This window comes from Martes martes (assembly GCF_963455335.1).
Source record: "Martes martes genome assembly, chromosome: 4".
Lineage (NCBI taxonomy): Eukaryota > Metazoa > Chordata > Mammalia > Carnivora > Mustelidae > Martes > Martes martes.
In genome coordinates, this window is record NC_137891.1 from 180,235,920 (window position 1) to 180,256,657 (window position 20,738).

Here is a 20,738-nt window from a genome sequence, read left to right on the forward strand (position 1 = left end):
GAAAATTTGTACTCACCAAACAACTCTCCATTCCCCCCTCCCTCCAGCCCCTAACCAACCACCTTTCTACTTTCTGTCCCTGTGATTTGGGTTATGCCAACTACCTCACAGAAGAGCAATCATAGAGTATTTGGGTTTTTGTGACGGGCTCATTTCCCATTGCAGAACGCTCCCCAGAAGTCTGTCCCCTTATGGAATGATTCCTACACATGCAGCCTGGAAGACAAAAGCATCCCCAGAATTTCACCCAGATACCATCCCTCCAAACACAACCAGCCAGAAGCAGGCTGGAACACAGGAATCCCAGTGCATGGTTACGTATCTATGATAGGAAAATCCAGACCAAACCGAGTGTGGTGACTAAGAGAGCAAAGTGGCCCCTGGCAGCCGGGGACCGGCCGGGCTGAGTGGCTCCCGGCCACCTGCAAAAATGGCCAGCATCCTCCGCCGTGAGCCACTGTCGCCTACCAAGCCTGCTGTTGCGCCACCTCCTGGATACAAATGCATCACGCCTCTCAGTCTGTCTCCCTACTTCTTACAGCACACAGGGACCAAACCCTCACCTCCCTAAATCCTCCCCCAAATCCCTCAATACCAGCCAGAATCCTGGAGTCCTGGGAGTCCCCACTAATGGCAGCATATGGAGACGCCCCCTGGTTCCCTGCGCCATGTGGCCTCCCGTGCCACATCAAGCATGGGGCACCCAGCTCTGTCACTGCGGTATGTTCCCCGCAATATCTGATGGGCATCACAGGACCAGCGACGAACGCTAAGAGCTGCTGGCCAGCCCTGGGAGTGAACACTCACCAGCCCGATAATCCTTTCGGTCACAGCAACCCTCTGTGATAGAGGTCAGCATTGTTCCCATTTACCAATGAGGAAAATCAAGGCTCAGGACTAATCACTTGTCCACACTGTTAAGCGTGGACAAGAGGCGGGGGCCCCTGGGTGGCTCAGTCGGTTAAAGCCTCTGCCTTCGGCTCAGGTCATGATCCCAGGGTCCTGGGATCAAGCCCCGCATCGGGCTCTCTGCTCAGCAGGGAGCCTGCTTCCTCCTCTCTCTCTGCCTACTTGTGATCTCTGTCTGTCAAATAAATAAATAAAATCTTAAAAAAAAAAAAAAAGAGTGGACAAGAGCCAGGTCTGAGCACCCCCAAGGCCACTGCTCCAAGCTCCCTTCTCTCCAGAGCTACGCTCACCAAGCAAGCCAGGCTGTCCGAGCGAGGGTGGAGGGTGACGTTCTGTTCGTGTGCAGACAGCACAACCTGAGGGCAGATGTTGACTCTGTGAAAGGATCTGCCGGCCCTGGAGGGCCCTCCAAAACAGAGGCCCCACTCTGGGCACCCTGCAGCCACTCTTGCTGCTGGTGGCCTGTATCTGGGAACGTGCACCAGCATGCCTGGGGGTCGGCTGCTGCAGGAAAGTCTTCGTCACTGGGCAGGGAGAGGGACACGAGTCCCTCCATCTGCTGAGCTGAGCCCCAGTTTGGGGGAACGAGGTACAGGCACTGCCTGGACACTCGTGCCACAGTGAACAGACACCCAACCAACATTTCTCCAGCTACTGCCGAAGGCCGGCATTTCCCTAGAGGAGATCTTAGTTGAAACACAGATGGACTTCGAATAGGTATGCGTTTATTTTCACGTGTAATAGGAAAAAACATAACTAGCACATAAGATGTGACAGCAGGATATATTGCTTAGCATAAGACTAAAGTTCGAAATAAGTAAAACAAAAAAATATGTTGAGTCAAAGAAAATATTAAGGAAGAAGAGAACAGGAGGTCCTTGGTTACGACAAGAATTGTGGAGGTGGTACGTGAATGCCCGGAGATTGGGTCTCACTCTCCAAGCTTTGAGCCAGAAGCTGGGCTCAGTTCTCTGGCCCCTAAGGGGCTCCAGAAGGAGACCCTCCTAGTACTCAGAGCCCAGGGCATCCCTAGAGGAGAGCGTGGTGCACCCAGACCACTCCAGGGAGGAAAGTTCATTTGTTCATACCCTACAGAACCTATCTGGTTCATTTGTTCATGCCCTACAAGACGTCTCAGAAGTTACGAAGCAACAAAAGTGATTTTCCTTAAAAGAGAAGAAGAATCTTTTAGGTACAGCCTTGCGGAAGCAGTGGTCACAGGGTAGCCTGGGTTGGAGGGTCCGAGTGGGACACAGCGGGGGATAAACAGGGAGGCAGAAGGGACAGCCCAGTCCTGTCCTGGAAGAGTGTGCGCATGCGTGGGGGGTTGTGTACACAGACAGCCCCGGTCAAGGCTGTTGGAGGGACACTCAGAGCTTCTGGACCCTGGTCCCCAGCATACAACCGGCACTTAATGGCGAATCACTGTGGCACCAGGAGGTGCGCCCGAAGGTAGGGCAGAGGGGTGGCCGGCGTCCCTGGTATGTCAGGTATACCACCCTCTCCACCCGCCCCTGCTGTTCAGGTTCATACCTGGTCCCCACGTCAGCATGACATGTCCTCCAGGTGAGACGCCCAAGGCTGCGACCGCTAGGCCACATTCTTGTACATTTACGAGATTTTTCCTACCGAGATCCCTATCTCGCCCCAAGTCCAAAGAATGTTTCTCACCGTTTAAATCTCAAATTTGTTTAAAAAAAAAAGGGGGGGGGTGGGGCTTTTTAAGGGACCCTGGAGGTTTACCCAAACAGCTCAGTCCTGCAAGCCAGGGCTGGTCTTAGTATCCCCTATGGGGACAGCTAAAGTGTCATTGCTAGGGACACGGTGTGCCATCTAGAGAACTCATGCCAACTCACCCATGGAAGTGGGGGTCAAGGCCAGTGCTTGAGAGGGGCGAGAGCCTCGGAGATGGGAGCCCTGGGCCATGGAAGCCTTCTAGAGCCCAGAGGCTAGAGGAGGAGTGGCAAGTCTGAGAAGCACCATCTGCCAACCGCCCACCCCTGAGCAGGGATGGGGCTCAGCCCCCACGTCCTCAACGTGGCAGGCAGAGCCACAGGCCGGTCCCTGTCCCGGCTCAGAAGGAGAGTGTGCAAGCGTGGGTCAGAAAGGCAAACTGAGTCAGGAGAGGCCCCCCCCCGCCCCGCCCCGGTGGGTGCCCTCAGCAGCACCCCGCAGCGCTCCGCTTCACGTGGCACGGCTTACAGAAGAGGTGGTTGTTCAGCGGGTAGCAGCCTTGGTCCGTAGGCTCCACCGACAGGAGGATCCTGCAGTCCTGCGGGAAACAGGGCACGAGTGGATGGACGCCAGGCCCCGAGCAAGCAGCACGGAGCCTGCGCAGGGCGGACCCTCCCCCCGCGTTTGCTGATGAAATTAACCGACGAAGGTACTCCCGGAGGGTAGGGAGCGTGGCCCCTCATTTCCATCCTCCCGACACACCTGGGCCTGGGCTTGGTCAGGGAAGACGAGGCCCATGAGGGCTTCCATGCACACGGCGGTGCGAGCGATGAGGGCGGAGTCAGCCAAGGGGAGAACCGAGGACACTGAGGGTCACGGACACTGGGGGATCTCGGGAAGAGCTAGAAGCCTTAGCGACAGCCCTTTTAGAACACAAGCTCTGCAAGGCAGTGACCCCATCTCCTGCTAGATCCCGCCTAGGCCAGACTCTGGTACACCACGAGCCCACGATAACCGTCGGCTGGGTGAACTACTGAATCGAGTCCCGTCCCGTCACTTCACAGCTGGGGAAGCTGAGGTCTGGGGAACGACAGGCTCGCCCCAGGCCGTGCAGCTGGTTCCGGACTGGGACAGGATAGGTCTCTAGCCTGAGCCCAGGAGTCTTTTTCTTGCTCCCCTGTCTGCACAGCTTCAACACTGGCACAAACCTCCAATTTTTCAAATCACCAAAGGATTTTGGACCAAGGAGGTTGGGGGTTCGGGGCCTGAAATTGGCCCACTTAACCGTTTTGCCACAGCCCGCACCTCACCGGGGGCCTCCCCTGGACGCGCGCTGGAGTGCAACAATGGAACGATTAAATGTCTGGAGACCTGGGTCAGGGCTCAGCTGGCAACTTCTGGAAGCGGCATGTCTCGGGCCAGAGCGGCTGGTCCCCACAGAGACAACTTTGGGGTCCCAGCAGCCATCCTAACCCAGCACAGCCAGAGGAGAAGGGCGCCCTCGTGTGTCTGTTCCCTGCAACTGCACCTCAAGTCATACAAGGTGACGGGATCTGTACTCTTCTTCTAAAGGCTACTTGCTCGGCATTCTGGAGTATCAAGTGCCAAACCTCAGGTCCCAAAAGGGCACATGTGACTTCTCCTAAATTAGAATCAAGGGTGAAAACCCCTCATCTATGACGGAGTCATAGTCTGTGAGGGAGCTGTGGGGTGGCCCAGAGCTGGCTAGAACTGGGTCTGACGGACCAGAGTTGGAGTCACTTTTCTCAGGCTCAGTTTTTTCCCCTGATTGTTCCTCATCTGAGATGGTACCTTGAAGCCCCTTTCTCTGCCTGGGGAAACAGCACCCTGGATCAGTTCCAGGCCACGGTGGTTCAAGCCTTCCCCTCTAAAATGTAACTGCTAGAGCCGGAGCCCAGACTTAGAGCAGCACCCTGGGTGATGCTTACAGCCGCCTTCACCAAGCTGACCATGGACACGCAGGGAGGGTTTGTTTGCTCACCAGCCAGGCTCAGGGAAAACCTAATCGCTATGGGGCTTAATGAGGGCTAGGGTGGTGATAGTAGCACTTAAATGACATCATTGTTCTTGCAAGATGTATTATCATCTGGACCTTGAACCACGACCAACGCACAACGTAATATGGAGCAATGTATCAACTTCTCCACCAAGCCTCCTTGTCACTTGAGCACAAACAGTCTCTTGGCTCCATGCATCTGTTTAAATATGGCAAATTAAGGTAAATGTTTGGAGTTACTCACTGGCTAAGAGATGTCCTCTGGGATACCCCATTTAGGTGGCACCCATAAAAATTACTACCTTGGGGCACCTGGGTGGCTCAGTCGTTAAGTGTCTGCCTTCGGCTCAGGTCATGATCCCGGGGTCCTGGGATCAAGCCCCGCATCAGGGTCCTGCTCAGCGGGAAGTCTGCTTCTCCCTCTCCCACTCCCCCTGCTTGTGTTCTCTCTCGCGCTGTGTCTCTATCAAATAAATAAAAATCTTAAAAAAAAAAAAAAAAGGTTGCTACCTTTGTCACCATCACCAGAGAAGACACATCAGCAACATGGGGGTGACAGAGGAAGAGGCAGGGAAGGACTCGGAGTCTCCCTAGAAGGACTGACTATGTAACTGCAGAGCCCAGGGCAAAGGGCAAAGAGTAGCGCCCCTCGTTCGAAGAGGAAGAATTTCAAGACGGTGACAGCAGAGCTTTGAAGCAAGCAGGGGAGGCTCCTGAGAGGGGTGGGGGAGACTGGGGGGTGGAGCCCTGAGCTGGGCAGCTTTCGGCTTTCCGATCTCAGCTTCCCTCCACTCTGCAGCATCCCTTTCTTCTTTCCGAGGCTTGTAGCAACTCCTCCTCTGTCTCCTGGGGACCTGCTTCCCTGGCCTGAGGGCTTGTCCATCATAGCCGCCGCCCCCCCCCCCAACCAGTGACTGGCTCAGCGTGATTGGGTCATGTGACCCAAGCTGGGCCAATCAGAGGCCTTCTTGAGACTGGACCCGTTTCCTTGATGGGGTTTCTAGGTTGGAAGGATGACCACGCCTGTATCCCTCTCCTCATAGAGGATGCTAGCCCCCAGGAAGAGAAAATGAAACGAACACACAAAATGGGCAGAACTGAGAGACGGAGAGATGCCCTGATGATCTCATCAATGAGATTCCCTTTCTTGAGGAAAGCAGGATGAGCTTGGGTTTTTTTTTTTTTCTTTTTAAGATTTTATTTATGTATTTGACAGACAGAGATCACGAGTAGGCAGAGAGGCAGGCAGAGAGAGAGGAGGAAGCAGGCTCCCTGCTGAGCAGAGAGCCCAATGTGGGGCTCGATCCCAGGACCCTGACATCATGACCTGAGCCAAAGGCAGAGGCTTTAACCCACTGAGCCACCCAGGGGCCCTGAGCTTGGTTTTTATCATTAACTTGGAGCTCTGATTAATAGACTGCTTCTAATGATCTCCTTTCTTATCTGTCTCTGCTACTGGGCGGTGAGCACTTGGCAGCTGAGCCCCCACCCTGACTCGTCCCCGTGTCCCGGTGCCCAGCGCAGCGCTGGCATCCCACGGGCTCTCGGCAGGGCTGGGTTGGGGGCGGCAGGGGGCCACCGGCAGCGCGATCCTGACTCCTGACCGCCCCACTCACCTCACACCTGTAGCAATTTTCATGGAAGTTCCTTCCCATGCACTCGATTTTGAAGGCATCCTTCCCGTCCCGAGGGATGATGGGGTTCTCACAGATGCTGCACACAGGGGCGAATTTCCTAGAGGGAAGGGAACCCACGCTTGAGGCGCTCTGGCCAGGACCGCAGAAATTAGCTGTGGGAGCCAGGGCGGCGCTAGTTCGCCTCCCCGAGCTATTTTGGACGCGTTGCCATGTGACTGCACCTGCAGCCCCAGCCACAAAGCCTCTTTCTTCCTGGCAGGAGCGGATGGAGAGACCGGTGTAATTAGACCCGGCTTCCCAGGGTATAATTAGCTCGAGGCAAGGAAGTGACTGGGGAACTTTTGAATTTTAGAAAGGCAAGAAATCTCATGTGTATTCAGTGGGGCTGACCCCCCCCCTTTCGTTTATCTGGTATTGTAGGTCAACGCTTCTTCTTTTTCCCTGTCTTTTGAACAGACATAGCTGCCTCTCCCCTTGGGCAGTGCACAACCCCAGTGCAGGGACTTAGCCTGACAGGTGTCCTAGCTTGGGGCTACGGCTTCATAAGGCTCTAGCTTCAAGGGGAGCCTCTGCGGCCTCAGGGTTTGAATTGGAACTTCCATACCTACCAGAGATTTGTCTGCTGCCTGCCTCAGTTTCCACATTTGGTAAAAGAGAAGGCTTAATAGTACTTGCCTGACAGGCCAGGCTTGGGGATTAAAGGGCCTAACTCACATGAAGTGCCTGGCACAGTGCAGGTACGTGGGGTTTCAGCTAGAAGCAGGTGTGTGGACCAGGCAGACAGGTTTCTGTGAGCCCAGAGATTGCTGGAATGCTCTGCTCCAGCCCCTAGAGCTTGGGCCGGGCTCCTCTATTCTGGCCGAGTCCCACCCAGTACGCAGACCCCCTCTCATACCTATAGAAGTCGTCCAGGCAGTATACTTCATCCTGGTTGTCCAGGGCAAAGCTCTCGTCCCCGATGCACCGGGCACAGGTAACGCACGTGAAACAGGCAGGATGGAAGGCCCGGCCCAGGGCTCTGATGATGTGCTCCTGGACCACCTCGCCACACTTGCCACACTTCTCCAGGGTGTCCTGGGACAGAGGGACACGGCCTCAGAGCCATCCCGTGGCTGTGCCCGCTCCAATACAAAGGGCCAGCACAGGGCTATAGAGAAGGGCTCCCGCCCGTGCAATCGGCCCGTAACCACCGCCCCAAAACCTCTACCATTGGTTAAAGTGAATCGAGCTTAGCATTCTGTCCTGGGCCTACACTGAGGAATCCTGCCAAGGAGCTATCACTGCATTTTTTGTTACTAGGACCTGCTTATGGCCAGTGTCCACTAGGGCCCACAGGGGAAATTTCTCTTAAACCTCACAGTCAGGAAACGGAATTTCGGGAAGAACTGGTGTGCTTTTGATCTTATAGACAATAAATTTCCAAACTCTTTCCCTTTATCCATTTGGCCACTGGGAAGCTCAGAGTCAAATTCTGTGTCCCACTTTAAGGAATGACTATAGGGGTCTTTTATTCATATATTTTGGGGTACTAAGTTTCCCTCTGGTCTCATCCCCCTTTCTACTTTGATTTTCCTCTCTTCTGATTTATCTATCTCTGAAATTTCATTATGGTAAGAACACTTAACATGAGATCCATACTCTTAGCAAATTTTTAAGGGTACAACACCATTTACTACAGGTATTTGTGCATTCTTTTAAGCTCCTCAAATCCCCTGTGGAATGAGGAGGATGAGGGGGGTGAAAAAGGGGAATGGGAAGGTAGAGAAGGAAGGGGAGGGGCGAGAGAGAGAGAGAGAGAGAGAGATTATTGACGCAGAGCAAAGACCTTCCAGCCTGTCCACCTTCTCTTCTAGACCGGTCCCCTCCCTTCCTGGCTGTGCTCCTGTTCATTTAACCTGATTTCATCCTGACAGATGGGTGTGATGGTCTCTGCTCCCACTTGGTGGGAACCACATTTCCCCCTCTCTCCTTGTCCTGGGGGCAGCCCTTCCCTCCCTGGAACACTGCCTAGAATCTTCCACCTGCTGCTGTCGGCTGTCGGCCCACCCTCGCCCCTGTTTCCCCTCAGTGCCTCACCTGTGCCTGGCTGTAAGCAGAGGGAAGAGGATAAGGCTATCTCCCCCTGTCATCTGATGGGGGCAGAGGGATGGGGTGCGGATGGCCTGGCTCCTTGCTGCTCCCATGGTGCCTCCTGACTTTGGTGATGTCTTCAAACTGTCACCAGATTGTCTGGAGTTTACTAGATAGTTCTCCAAATATTCTAACACTTGGAATCAGTCGTTTTCAAACTGTAGTGTGTGTATCAGAATCACCTGAGAGACTTGTTAAAAACACAGATCCCCCAGGTGCTATCGACTCATGAGACCAAGGGGAGGTCCACACACAGCCGGGGGACACATCTGAGTGGGCTGCGCACCACACGCCATCAGAAGGTTGGCAATTCTAACATCGTGGCATCCAAACCAGCTCTCCCAGATGGCCTCTGGTACTCAGAGGTGACACAGGTTCCTCTGTGCTTTCGAAACTGTGGCTTCAGGCGAGAGAGGCAAGAGCACAGGCTCCAGAAACCAGCCAGCACTGGGGGAGAAGCCCAGCTCCACCACCTTCCACCACCTTCCAGAGTGTGACGTGTGTGACAGGCTGCGTCCATGCCCCCAGGACACGCAGGTCCTAACCCCTGGAACCCGTGACTACCTTTAATGGCCAAAGGGCCTGCAGATATGATTGAGTTCAGCGTCTTGACATGGGGAAAGGATCCTAGATGGGCTCGACGTGCCATCCCCAGTGTCCCCGTAAGAGGGAGGCAGCTGGGGAACTGACAGAGAGGAGGAAGTAGGACACCAGAGCAAGACGCCACTGTGCTGACTTTGAAGGTGGACAAAGGAACCAAGGGACACAAGGGACGCAGCTACAGAAGCTGGAAAAGGTAAGGAAACAGACTCTCCCCTAGAGCCTCTGGAGGGGGGTGCAGACCTGCCCACGGACTTCTGACCTCCGGAACCGTAGGAGGATAAATGGGTGCTGTGTGAAGTCATCAAGTTTGTGGGGATTTACCACAGCAGCCACAGAAAACTAATACACCTTGGCTGAGCTCCTTCCCCTCACTGAGCCTCAATGTCCTCATCTGTGAAATGGGTCCTTGGGCCCGCCTCCCAGGATTACTGTGGGGAACGAAATATCGGGATACCTTCCAAGGGCCCAGCACAGTGCCTGGTACCTGGAGGCCACCTGCAGGGGGGGTTACCTGGTAGCAGGGTTCGCACAGGGGCCGCCCGTCCTTCTGGTAGAAGCTCTGCCCGGCCAGCTGGCGGCGGCAGGTGCGGCACGTGAAGCACTGGGCGTGGTATTGCCTCTTCATGGCTTCCACGGCCAGCTCTCGGGGGGACACAGCCTTGTGGCAGAAGGCACAGACATCTGGGGTGGAGGAGACACCGGTTGTCAGTCACCCAGCCTAGGAGAACCGCAGCCAGGCACCGCCCAGGTCAAGCCTAAAGTGCTGGGTCTCTGCCTTGAGCCCCGGGGCGGGGGGGGGGGGGGGAGGAGGGGGTGGTTGGGAGTGTGGCCTCATTTTAGGAGCAATAAAAAAGAAATCAGGGATGGGCAGATGGGCGCCCGCCTGGCTCAGTCATTGAAGTGTGCGACTCTTGATCTCGGGGTTGTGGGTTTGAGCCCGCTGTTGGCTGTAGAAATTACTTAAAAATAAAATCTTAAAAAAAAAGCCTAAATCAAAGGGCACAGCATCGGGACACGTGGATTACCATCTGTAAAAATTTAAAGGAGGTTCCACGGTGCCACCTTTATGCCCAGATAATTCCAAATGTATCAAAAATCTAAGTGTGACAATTGAAACCGTAAGACTAGAAGAAACCAGAGAATTATATCACAACTGTGGAGTAGAGAAGGCTTTTGGTGCCTGGTAAGCACTTAGCAGCTGCTAAGTAAATGGCTAACATACCAGCCTGGGGAGGCTGTGGGGGGGTCATGCCCTCAGACACTGCTGGGGGGAGTGGTTCAGATCAGGAGGACCAAACGCATGTACCCGTTGGCCATTGTATTTCCTCTTCTAGAAATTTCTCACAAACTCTCACGCAGGCAAAATGACCCATGTGAAAGGTGATTCATCTCAGCCTTACTTGTTAGAGCAAGAAACCACCTAAGTGCCCGTCCACAGGCGGCTGGCTACACACATACAGCAGGGCCCCAGGAGGAATACTATACAGCTGTGAAAAATGAGCCCTGTTATGGTCGGGTGTGGAGTGAGCTCTAAGGTGTTTGAAGGAAAGAAAGCAAAGTGCAGAACAGCTGAGAGTTCGCTCCAGTTTGTGGGAAAATGGGCTGATGGGGGGGGGCGGGGGGCCCAGACACCGCTTGCATATGTATCAGATGTCTCTGGAAGGATACGGGAGATGTTAACAGAGGCTGCCCATCTGGCAGGAAAGCGGGAGACACACAGATGATTCAAAGGGGAGACTTTGCACTGTATGCCTTTCTGTTCTTTTTATTTTGTCAATGCGAGAACACTATGTGTTCAAAAATTAAACAGCGAGGGGCACCTGGGTGGCTCAGTGGGTTAAAGCCTCTGCCTTCGGCTCAGGTCATGATCTCAGGGTCCTGGGATCGAGCCCCGCATCGGGCTCTCTGCTCAGGGGGGAGCCTGCTTCTCCCCGCTCTCTGCCTGCCTCTCTGCCTACTTGTGATCCCTCTCTCTCCGACAAATAAATAAAATCTTTTTAAAAAATTAAACAGTGAAAAATTCCAAGGCATTTTGCTATTATAGCACATTTTGTGGATTGATATTTAAATGGGCTTCAATTCGGGGCACCTGGGGGGCACAGTCAGTGGAGCATCCGACTCCTGACTTAGGCTCAGATCATGATCTCGGGGTCGTGAGACTGAGCCCTGCATCCAGCTCGGCACTCGGGGAGGGGTCTGCTTGAGATTCTAGCCCTCTGCCCCTCCCCTCCCCTCTCTCTCTCAAATACATAAAATATAAAAATATAAAAAAAATAGCACTGGGGCGCCTGGATGGCTCAGTGGGTTAAAGCCTCTGCCTTCTGCTCAGGTCATGATCCCAGGGTCCTGGGATCGAGCCCCGCATAGGGCTCTCAGCTCAGCGGGGAGCCTGCTTCCTCCTCTCTCTCTCCGCCTGCTTGTGATTTCTCTCTGTCAAAAATAAATAAATAAAATCTTCGGAAAAAAAAAAAGCATAAAAATGGATTTCAGTTATAAAGGAAAAAGATTAAGGTAATAAACATAAAACTGATGTACAGGAATGAGGCGCATGGCTGAACCGTGAGTGGGACAGACGCCGGGGGCCCCGCTCTCCTAGTTCCTGCTCGGAAGCTCCTGCGTGTCCAGTGAAGGCCCCTGGGGACCACCCGGAAGTCTTCCAGCCCTGAGCCCGTACCTGTGGACGCCTCCCTCTCGTGGAAGCCGACCGTTTCTTCTGGGGGAGGCGGCAGCTCGTCCTCTGCAGGCCTGGCGAGACTGGGCCGAGGCTGGGGCGGAGGCGCCTCTGTCAGGGACTGTGGGGCGACAGAGGGAGGGCCGGGGAGCTGTCACCCAGTGGGGACCCCACACAGCCCTCGCAGCTCTGCTCCTGCTCTGAGGGCACCAAGCACAATTAGCCCCGCTCTACAGAGGAGGAAACTGAGGCACAGAGAGGCAAGCAACCGAACATCGCTCCGCAGGAAGGTTGACGGCAGTGCCTGGGGCCCAAAGCTACTTCCATCCACTTCTGAAGAATTTTCTGGAATCGTTCTTCCCTGGTCTGGAATCCTGCCTGTTTCTATAATGGCCTCTATGAAGGGCAGGGGATTAAAAATATCTTCTCAGAGCTGAAAGGGGGTAACTGAGGGGGCAAAGGGTATGGCACCTGTCCTCCAGGGACCTTGAAAAGCAGGATCAGCTTTTACCAGCTTGAAAGTTTCGAAGAGGGACAACCCTCAGGCAGGAGCAACCTCCAAGCTTAAGTCCCTGAAGGGTGCAGACTCTCCGTCCCCCTCCCCCACTCCCTGGGGACCCTGGGGCTCCACGGGGGTGGGGGGGACCCATACCTGGGGTGGGGGCGGGGGCGGGGGCAGATGCAGCTGCTCTAAGTCTGAAATGAGTGATGCTCCCATCGAGGAAGGGAGCTGCTCGTCAGGGGAGGGCGGTGGAGGTGGGAGGAGGTCCAGGTCGGGGAGTGCGTCCTCACCATCCAAGGGAGGAGGAGGGAGAGAACATCCTGCAACCAAAAGGGGAGAGAGGGTTGGTCTGAGTCTCTGCAGGTGGACAGAAAAGGTGCGCACTTACCCAGAAGGCCATACAGCATGGCCAAGAGCTCAGGTCCAGGGCCCCCCAGACATCTCTGGCTCTGCTGCTGACTTGCTGTGTGTCCTTAGGCAAGACACTTAACCTCTCCGGGTCTGTTTACTCAGTGGAAACATGGGTATCAATCTTTCCAGGCTGTCGTGAGGATGGGAAGGACTTGGCACGGGAGATGGCACGTGGTGTGGGCTCAGAAAACAGAAGCTGTCAGAACCTTCCCTAAGAGCCCTCCTTACCTGGACACTCGAGGGCCCCAAATCCTTACTAGAAGGTCCTTGTTGAAGTACAAGCAAACGCAGCCCCTAAGGCTGTGGCTCTCAAAGTGTGGTTCCTGGCTCAGCAGCCACAGTGTCTGGAAGTATGTCTACGAACGCACCATCTGGGTCTGCCCCGGATCTGGAGAACTGGAATGTGCGGGGGGCGCGGCGCGGGGGTGTGCAGCCACTGACAGCAGGAGAAACCCTCCCAGTGACAATATGCCACCGAAGTGTGGGAGCCACCACCTGGGTTAAATAACTGATCCAGGTAATGCCTATCAAGTGTTGAAAGCATCAGGTGAAAGGCGGATAGAGAACTTTCCAGAAGAGGGGTCAGACTGTTACCACCTGAATCCACGGATCAACCCCAGGAAGATACCAGGGGTCTTCAGGCTCGTGTTAGGTTGTAGGCAGGTGAGGGTACACCCATGGAATGTTCTGACCAGAATAAGCCCCAAGCATAAGCAAGAACCAAACCCAATCTCATCAGGTTTCCAGAATTAACTCCACTTATGATAAATTTGGGAGAGGGGGTGATTTGAATGGGGCACCAAGGGAGCAAAGGGAAAAATCAGGGACATTCTACAGAAACTGACCCTACTGTCTGCAAAAGTCAATGGCGTGTGAGAGAAAAAGAAAGGAGAGACTTCCCTGGAATTAAGAGACTTCAGGGACGTCTGGGTGACTCAGTCAGTTAAGCATCTGCCTTTGGCTCTGGTCATGATCCTAGAGTCCTGGGATTGGGCCCCATATCAGGCTCCCGGCTTAGCGGAGAGTCTGCTTCTCCCTCTGCTTACCAGTCCCCCTGTGTGCTCTTTCTCTCTCTGATGTAATAAATAAATAAAATCTTTTAAAAAAGTAATAAATAATAAAAATTTTAAAAAGAGCCACCCTGGGTGGCTCAGTCGGTTAAACAACTGACTCTTGATTTTGGCTTGGATCATGATCTCAGGGTCCTGGGATCGAGCCCCACATGGGGCTCCCTGCTCAGTGGGGAGTCTGCTTCTCCTTTTTTCTCTCTCCCTCTGCCACCTCATGCTTGTGCACGTGCACTCTCTCTCTCAAATAAATAAATAAAATCTTTTTAAAAAGTAATAAATAATAACAATTTTTTAAAAAAGAGCCACCCGGGGCACCTGGGTGGCTCAGTCATTAAGCGTCTCTTGATTTTGGCTCATGAGGGTCATGTTCTCAGAGTCCTGGGATGGAGCCCCAAGTTAGGCTCAGCACGAAGCCTGCTTAAGATTCTCTCTCTCTGCCCCTTCCCCTCTGCCACTCACATGCATGCTCTCCGTCTCTCGGAAAAAAAAATAAATAAATAAATTTAAAAAAGAACCACCCAACAGCAAACACACGTACATACAGAAGAAAAACACCCCGGCATGACATTATTTTCATGGTCAGTGCAGGAGAGCTTAACTTTTTTTCTTTTTTAAGGATTTTATTTATTTGAGAGAGAGAGCACGTGCCCAAGCAGTGGGGAGCAGCAGGCAGGGGAAGAGGGAGAAGCAGGCTCCCCGCTATGCAGAGAGGGGATGTGGGGCTCGATCCCAGGACCCCGGGATCCTGACCTGAGCCACCTGAGACTCAGGCCTCTCCGGGCGCCCCAGAAGAGCTTAATTCTTCATGGGAAAGCTGCAGTCTACAGAGGTTCCCAGAAGGGGAGAGGCCTGGATCCGGGGCTCCAGGGAGGACCGAGGGAGGAGGAGGGCTGAGGATAGCCCAGCTCTGGCCACAGCCCCAGGCTCTGCTTTGTCCAGGAACAGCTCCCTATATGCCCCAACTCCCACCCCTGTTCCAACGAGGCACTGCCCAGCTCCCCTGGAGGAGGTGACTGGGGGTCAGGAGGGAAGCCGGCCTTGAAAAGCCTGATGGCTGCCACGTGCAGGGACAGCGCTGTTAATGGTGCCCCGGGGAGGGGCGCCTGGATGGCTCAGTCGTTAAGCGTCTGCCTTGGGCTCAGGTCAATGATCCCAAGGTCCTGGGATCCAGCTCCCGGCTCGGCAGAGAGCCTGCTTCTCCCTCTCTCACGCCTCCTGCTTGGGTCCCCTCCCTTGCTGTGTCTCTCTCTGCCAAATAAATAAAATCTTTAAAAAAAAATAGTGCCCTGGGAAGAAAGGACAGGGAGTCCGGTCTGAATCGGCCCTCGGCCCCCTCCTATCGCTGCGGCACAAGGTAGGCCAGGCCTCACAAAGTAGGACTGCCTTAGACACCCGTGGGAAGCAGACAGCAAGTGCCCAGGCCCTGCCCCCCCAATCCCAAGACTCGGGCTCTGGTCCCACTCGCTGCTGATTCACTGGGGCACCTCTCTGGGCTTAGAGGTTTCTCATCCATTCGACAAAGATAAGGAGCCCCCTCCCCTTTCTCCCAGGGACTGAGGGCTGGTACAGATGGGAGGATTATTCTAGACCTGTGAGTAAGCCACAGAATCCTCTGGTGCCGACGGTGGGCCCCACCCCCAGAGCACCTGACTCAGCGGGCCTGGGGGAAGTGCCTGGCAATTGACATTTTTAAAAAAATTTTATTTATTTATTTGACAGACAGAGATCACAGGTAGGCAGAGAAGCAGGCAGGGAGAGAGGAAGGGAAGCAGGCTCCCCGCTGAGTAGAGAGCCCAATGTGGGGCCCGATCCCAGGACCCTGAGACCATGACCTGAGCTGAAGGCAGAGGCTTTAACCCACTGAGCCACCCAGGCGCCCCGGGAATTGACATTTTTGAAAAGTTCCCAGGTGAAGCCGCTCCTGCTGGTTCAAAGACCACACTTGGAAAACTTTTCTTCTGCTCCCCAAGCTTCACTTGCTTAAGGCCTTTAGGCTAGAACAACAGCTCCCTGACCAGGGTCCCCAGACCAGAGCATCAGCATTATCTGGAAATGCGTAAGAAAATGCAAATTCTCCGGTGGGGCCCCACCGCACTGCTGAATCAGAAACACCCAGGGTGGGGCCTGGCGAGCCAGGCTGTGGGCTGTGTTTGAACAAGCCCCCTCCCCGAGGCTGGTGTGAGAACCTTGCTCCAGATGAGCTGAAAGTGAGTCAGGAACCGGATCGCGGAAAGGCAGCCGGAGCCCCCAGGCCTCTCCCGGGACCTGTCTTGGGTCCCGGCCTGGACAGGAACTCAAGCCGGGCAGCAGCAGCTGGAGGCCGGCAGGCAGGGGTGCAGAGGGGCCCCAGCTGAACCAGGATCCCCTGGCCAGGGACAGGAGGAGGAAGCGCAGATTTCCAAAGAGAAGTCAAGAGAAAAACTGACTTCTGAATGCGAGTTGGTGAGGCTTTGTGCATGTGAGCACCTAGAAGGGAGTGGGGACGGAGCGAGGGAAAGGTGGGGACCTCTCTCAGGATGAAAGGGCCAAAAAAAAAAAACCTCTTGTGTGGATTCCCAAGACAAGCACTGGCTGGAGTGTCAGGTGACAGCCTGCAGCTGGGATAAGCAGCTGGCATGGCCCCAGGGCCCACTCTGTGCTGTGGTCAGACCAGACTCCTGACCAAGATGCTCGCCTAGAACTTGTCTCGCTCAGGCGAGACTGAACCCCAAGATTCCCTGAGCTCTGCCCGTGCGCCCCACTGGCAAACAAAATGGCAGACCAGCTGACCAGCCACGGCGAGGTGCCCGCCCCTCCCAGGAAAGGTCCACTTTTGTTACCACACTCCCCAGACCTTCTGGTATTCCAGCAACCCATGAAAACGTCCTGGAAATGTTGGCAATGGGGCGTCTGCACTATATATTCTGGACTCCCTCTCCTACCCAAAAGGGACATCATTTTTTTCCACTGGATCACACATCCTGCCGTGTGAATTCTGGTCATCGGGGTCTTGGTTCTATACGGAAGCTCCTGGAGGGGCCGTGCTCTTGGGATGAGTGGTTAGGAAGGAAAGATCAGTTTACAAGGTGGTGTCATATGAAGAGGCATGTTACATGAGTGTCTATGTCTCCTGCCCTTTTCTGGCCCCTGGAACTGGGAGTTCCTATTGGTCTTTAGGGTGTTTCTGTGGTGACGGATGCACGGGGCTACCCTAGCCTTGCTCAGGGACAGCAAAACACCTGACTCGGCACCCGGGGGAACTCCAGGGGCTCATCTCTGTCGTCTCTGTGCCTCCTTATTCCAGCTGGTGTCCTGTAAGGAGAGCCATCCCCCTGCCCCAGGCCCCTGGGTTGTCCTCCTTCCAGGTTTCTACCCAACCAACAGCTAAGACTCCATGGGGTGGAGTCTCCAAGGCTCTTTGTTGCCATGGCAGCACAGCCGAGCACAAGGCAAAGGAACAGCCTTGTATGAAGTATATCCGTTCTGTGACAGATGTGTCACATACATGACCAAATGTCCACCTTCCAGAGGAGGAAACCAAGCAAACCAACTGCTTGCCTAAGACCACACAGCAAGTGAATGGCAGAGTTCGAGAGAGAATAAAACCACCTTTGAGGCCCTTCAATGTGCCGATTCATTCCTGCCTCAGGGCCTTTGCACTTGCTGTTCCCATTGGCCAGCTCTATCCTGTCATTCAGGTCTTAGCTGAGCTGAAATGTCACCTGCTGGGAGAAGCCATCCTAATTGCCCCAGAAAGAGTGGTACTTCCTGGGGCGCCTGCGTGGCTCAGTCAGTTAAGCGTCTGCCTCCAGCTCAGGTCATGATCCCAGGATCCTGGGATCGAGTCCTGCTCAGTTGGGAGTTTGCTTCTCCCTCTACACCCTCTTCTCATGCTTTCTCCCTCTTGCAATTTCGCTCTCAAATAAATAAAATCTTCAAAAAAAAAAAAATTGGTACCTCCCACCTCCTCTCTGTGTTTTGCTCGGGTAGAGCCCTTGTGTCTCCCCAACATTATGTATTGTGGTCATGTTTCCCCGCAAAGATTTAAGTTTTATGTAGGCTGAAAGACTCGTCTTTCTTCTCATGTCCCAAGTGTCTGGCCCAGAAGAGTAACAGCGGGTAACACATTACTTAACACTCTCCACATGACAGGCACAGACCCAAACATATGTATTAACTCCCCTAATCCTTTGAGGAAGGTACTATCATGATGCCTGTTTTATAGATTAGGAAACGGAGGAACAGAGAGGGTATGTGGCTTGCCAACCTCACACAGCCAAGCGGAAGGGCGGGTGGGCTTGAGTCTGCCTGGCACACAGTAGGTGCTCAAGGAATGAATGGACGCCTGAAAGAGCCCAGAGCCGGTCCCTTCCTCCCCGCCTCCGTGCGGCCTCTGACACAGCCTCCTGCCCGGTCCCCTCCCCTCCTTACCTCCGTTGGAGAGCTGAGGGGATACCGCTGGCCTGGTGGCTGCCGCCCTGGCAGGGGGGGCCCAGGGGCTGGGCCTCCCTGCTGAGCCAGCCCCGGGCGTCTTCCCGGGAGCAGGGGCTTCCCAGGGGCGGCCCGGCCGGGCCTCACAAGCTGCCCGCTTCACTTCCTCGGCCACGGCCATGTTTCGCCGCGGGGGGGCCAGCGTGATAAAGACAGACGAGGCGACCCTCTTCTCCGGCTTCGAGGCCATTGTCTCGGTTCCTGGTGGGGCTGGGGACAGAGTGTGGCTCAGGCTGGGGTAGGGCTTCAGGCCCAGGGCTGTGTTCCACCTAGACAGACAGACATCCCCAGGCCCGGAGCCTCCCTTCTCCTAATAGACAGGAGCGCCCACTCCCCTGGGCCCGACCCGGGCCCCAGCGGAGACAAAGAAGGGGCTGGGGATGTCCTGCGGGGGAGGGCAGGTGTCCACCAGGTGACTCGGACCACAGGGAGGGGACCCAGCTGTCCTGACTGTCCCTCCCCTCAACCTGAGCACCAGGGAAAGCAAAGGGCAGCCCTGCCCTGCTCGCCTCACAAATGATTAATTTTCCTCATCTGAGAAGTGTGAGGAAGGAGCAGCTCCTCCAGTCCCCCACCCCACCCCCCCTGCCACTGGGCCACACCCCAGTTACTTCCCTCACCTGAGATCCAATTCTCCCCGGAGGGTCAAAGTCCCCGCGGGTCCAGGCCAGCTCTGCTGTGAGAGGGAAAGAGCGCAACCCGTCAGAGCATTAGGGTTGGGTTCCAGGAGGCAGAGAGGACGAAGTTCAATCCGAGCTATGGTGGGTCAAAACCTACTGCGCACCCACCGTCCTAAGCACCTGCTGCCCACTCACTTCCAAGTCCTCCCGGCTGCTGGGGGAGAGGTGCTAGGACTATCCCAGCAGACTCGGAAACCAAGGCTCAGAGAGGTGAAGTCCCTTGTTCAGGGTCACGCAGCAGCAGAGCCAGGATTTGAATCCAGGCCCACGCTCTTTCCTTTTTTTTTTTTTTTTTAAAGATTTTATTTATTTATTTGACAGACAGAGATCAGAAGTAGGCAGAGAGGCAGGCAGAGAGAGAGGAAGAGAAGCAGGTTCCCTGCTGAGCAGAGAGCCCAATGCGGGGCTCAATCCCAGGACCCTGAGGCCATGACCCGAGCCCCAGGCAGAGGCTTAACCCACTGAGCCACCCAGGGGCCCCTAAAAGTTTTTTTAAAAAAGATTTTACTTTGGGGGCGCCTGGGTGGCTCAGTGGGTTGGGGCCTCTGCCTTCGGCTCGGGTCGTGGTCTCAGGGTCCTGGGATCGAGCCCCGCGTCGGACTCTCTGCTCGGTGGGGGGCCTGCTTCCTCCTCTCTCTCTCTGCCTACTTGTGATCTCTGTCTGTCAAATAAATAAATAAATATCTTTAAAAAAAAAAAAGATTTTACTTTGAAGGAATCTCTATGCCCAACATGAGGCTTGAACCCACAGCCCTGAGATCAAGAGTCGCACACTCTTCCAACTGAGCCAACCTGGTGCCCTTCGATTTCTTTTTTGACCACCCTGGACCTCTGCCCCTTTCCCAGTTTTTTCTCTTACCAGCCTTGGAGAGTTTCCACCCCTTGTTTTTCCTCCCCTGCCCCCACAGGGCGAATGTCGGTTTTTTCTTAGAGGCCCAGCTTTTCCACGAAGCCTCCCATGATTCCTGACCCCCTCCTGGGAGCAGCGTCTGCTTCCTCGGGGTGATGACAGCCCATCACGGGACATGTCGGCGCCCTGTCACCACGTCTGCCCCTACCTCCCCAAGTGATTGCATGTGACTTCAGCTGTGCCTGTAATCTTTATGACCCCAGTCCAGCATGGGCATCAGAGCACGGATCTGGAAGCCGGGCAGCATTCCTGATGTCAATGAGCCCATTTTCCATCCCCCAGGTGGTGACCCCAAACAGCTACCTCCAAGGCCAAGGCTGAGGTGGGGGCCCTCGGTTCTTGGGGGAAGGCAAGTCAACCACATTCAGTCAAAGGTTCTACCTGTGCTCCCAGGGCTGATGCCCAGTTTGAGCTGGGTCTCTAAGCTGGGTCTGCCCTCTTTCCTTCTTTTTTTTTTTTTTTAAGATTTTATTTATTTATTTGACAGAGAGAGAGAGATCACAGCAGGCAGAGGCAGGCAGAGAGAGAGGGAAGCAGGCTCCCCGCCGAGCAAAGAACCCGACATGGGGCTCAATCCCAGGACCCTGAGACCATGACTCGAGCTGAAGGCAGAGGCTTTAACCCACTGAGCCACCGAAGTGCCCCATGGTCTCCCCTCTTTCTAACCCACTCTCCAGCTGAGCCACCTGGATGTGGCTCCAAAGGCGTGTGGAGAGAATAAATAGGGATCCAGTGAGTGATAATCAAGAAGTGGGGTCGGGTGCAGGCACCTGGGTAGCTCGGTCATTAGGCGTCTGCCTTCCGCTTGCGTTGTGATCCCAGGGTCCTGGGATCGAGTCCCGCATCGGGCTCTCTGCTCGGCAGGGAGCCTGCTTCCCCTTCTCTGCCTGCCTCTCTGCCTACTTGTGATCTCTGTCAAATAAATAAATAAAATCCTCAATCAATCAATCAATCAGCGTCCGAAGAAAGCATTAAAAGTTCTTTTCCGGGGCGCCTGGGTGGCTCAGTGGTTTAAGCCTCTGCCTTTGGCTCAGGTCATGATCCCAGCATCCTG

At 54.7% G+C, this 20,738-nt stretch overlaps 1 protein-coding gene across 1 annotated transcript; it reads right to left on the reverse strand.

Annotated features, from left to right (window-relative positions):
• Positions 1-1,613: 1,613 nt before the first annotated feature.
• FBLIM1 (filamin binding LIM protein 1) lies at positions 1,614-18,773 on the reverse strand. Its single transcript, XM_080802796.1, has 8 exons — positions 18,715-18,773; positions 18,035-18,304; positions 12,294-12,463; positions 11,645-11,762; positions 9,482-9,651; positions 7,133-7,311; positions 6,217-6,334; positions 1,614-3,181 (listed from the first exon to the last, which is right to left on the reverse strand). Exons 2-8 carry the CDS (start codon positions 18,282-18,284, stop codon positions 3,068-3,070), a joined length of 1,119 nt encoding a protein of 372 aa, XP_080658922.1. The 5' UTR covers positions 18,285-18,304; positions 18,715-18,773; the 3' UTR covers positions 1,614-3,067.
• Positions 18,774-20,738: the final 1,965 nt, after the last annotated feature.

Bases quoted from the DNA above. Each gene is read 5' to 3' on its own strand.
- FBLIM1 (XM_080802796.1), bottom strand. From the start codon at position 18,284: ATGGCCTCGAAGCCGGAGAAGAGGGTCGCCTCGTCTGTCTTTATCACG. The intron at 9,652-11,644 runs GTACGGGCTCAG...CCTCCACCCCAG, and splicing joins CGAGAGGGAGGCGTCCACAG to ATGTCTGTGCCTTCTGCCAC. The intron at 7,312-9,481 runs GTAACCCCCCCT...CCTCTGTCCCAG, and splicing joins TGTGCGAACCCTGCTACCAG to GACACCCTGGAGAAGTGTGG.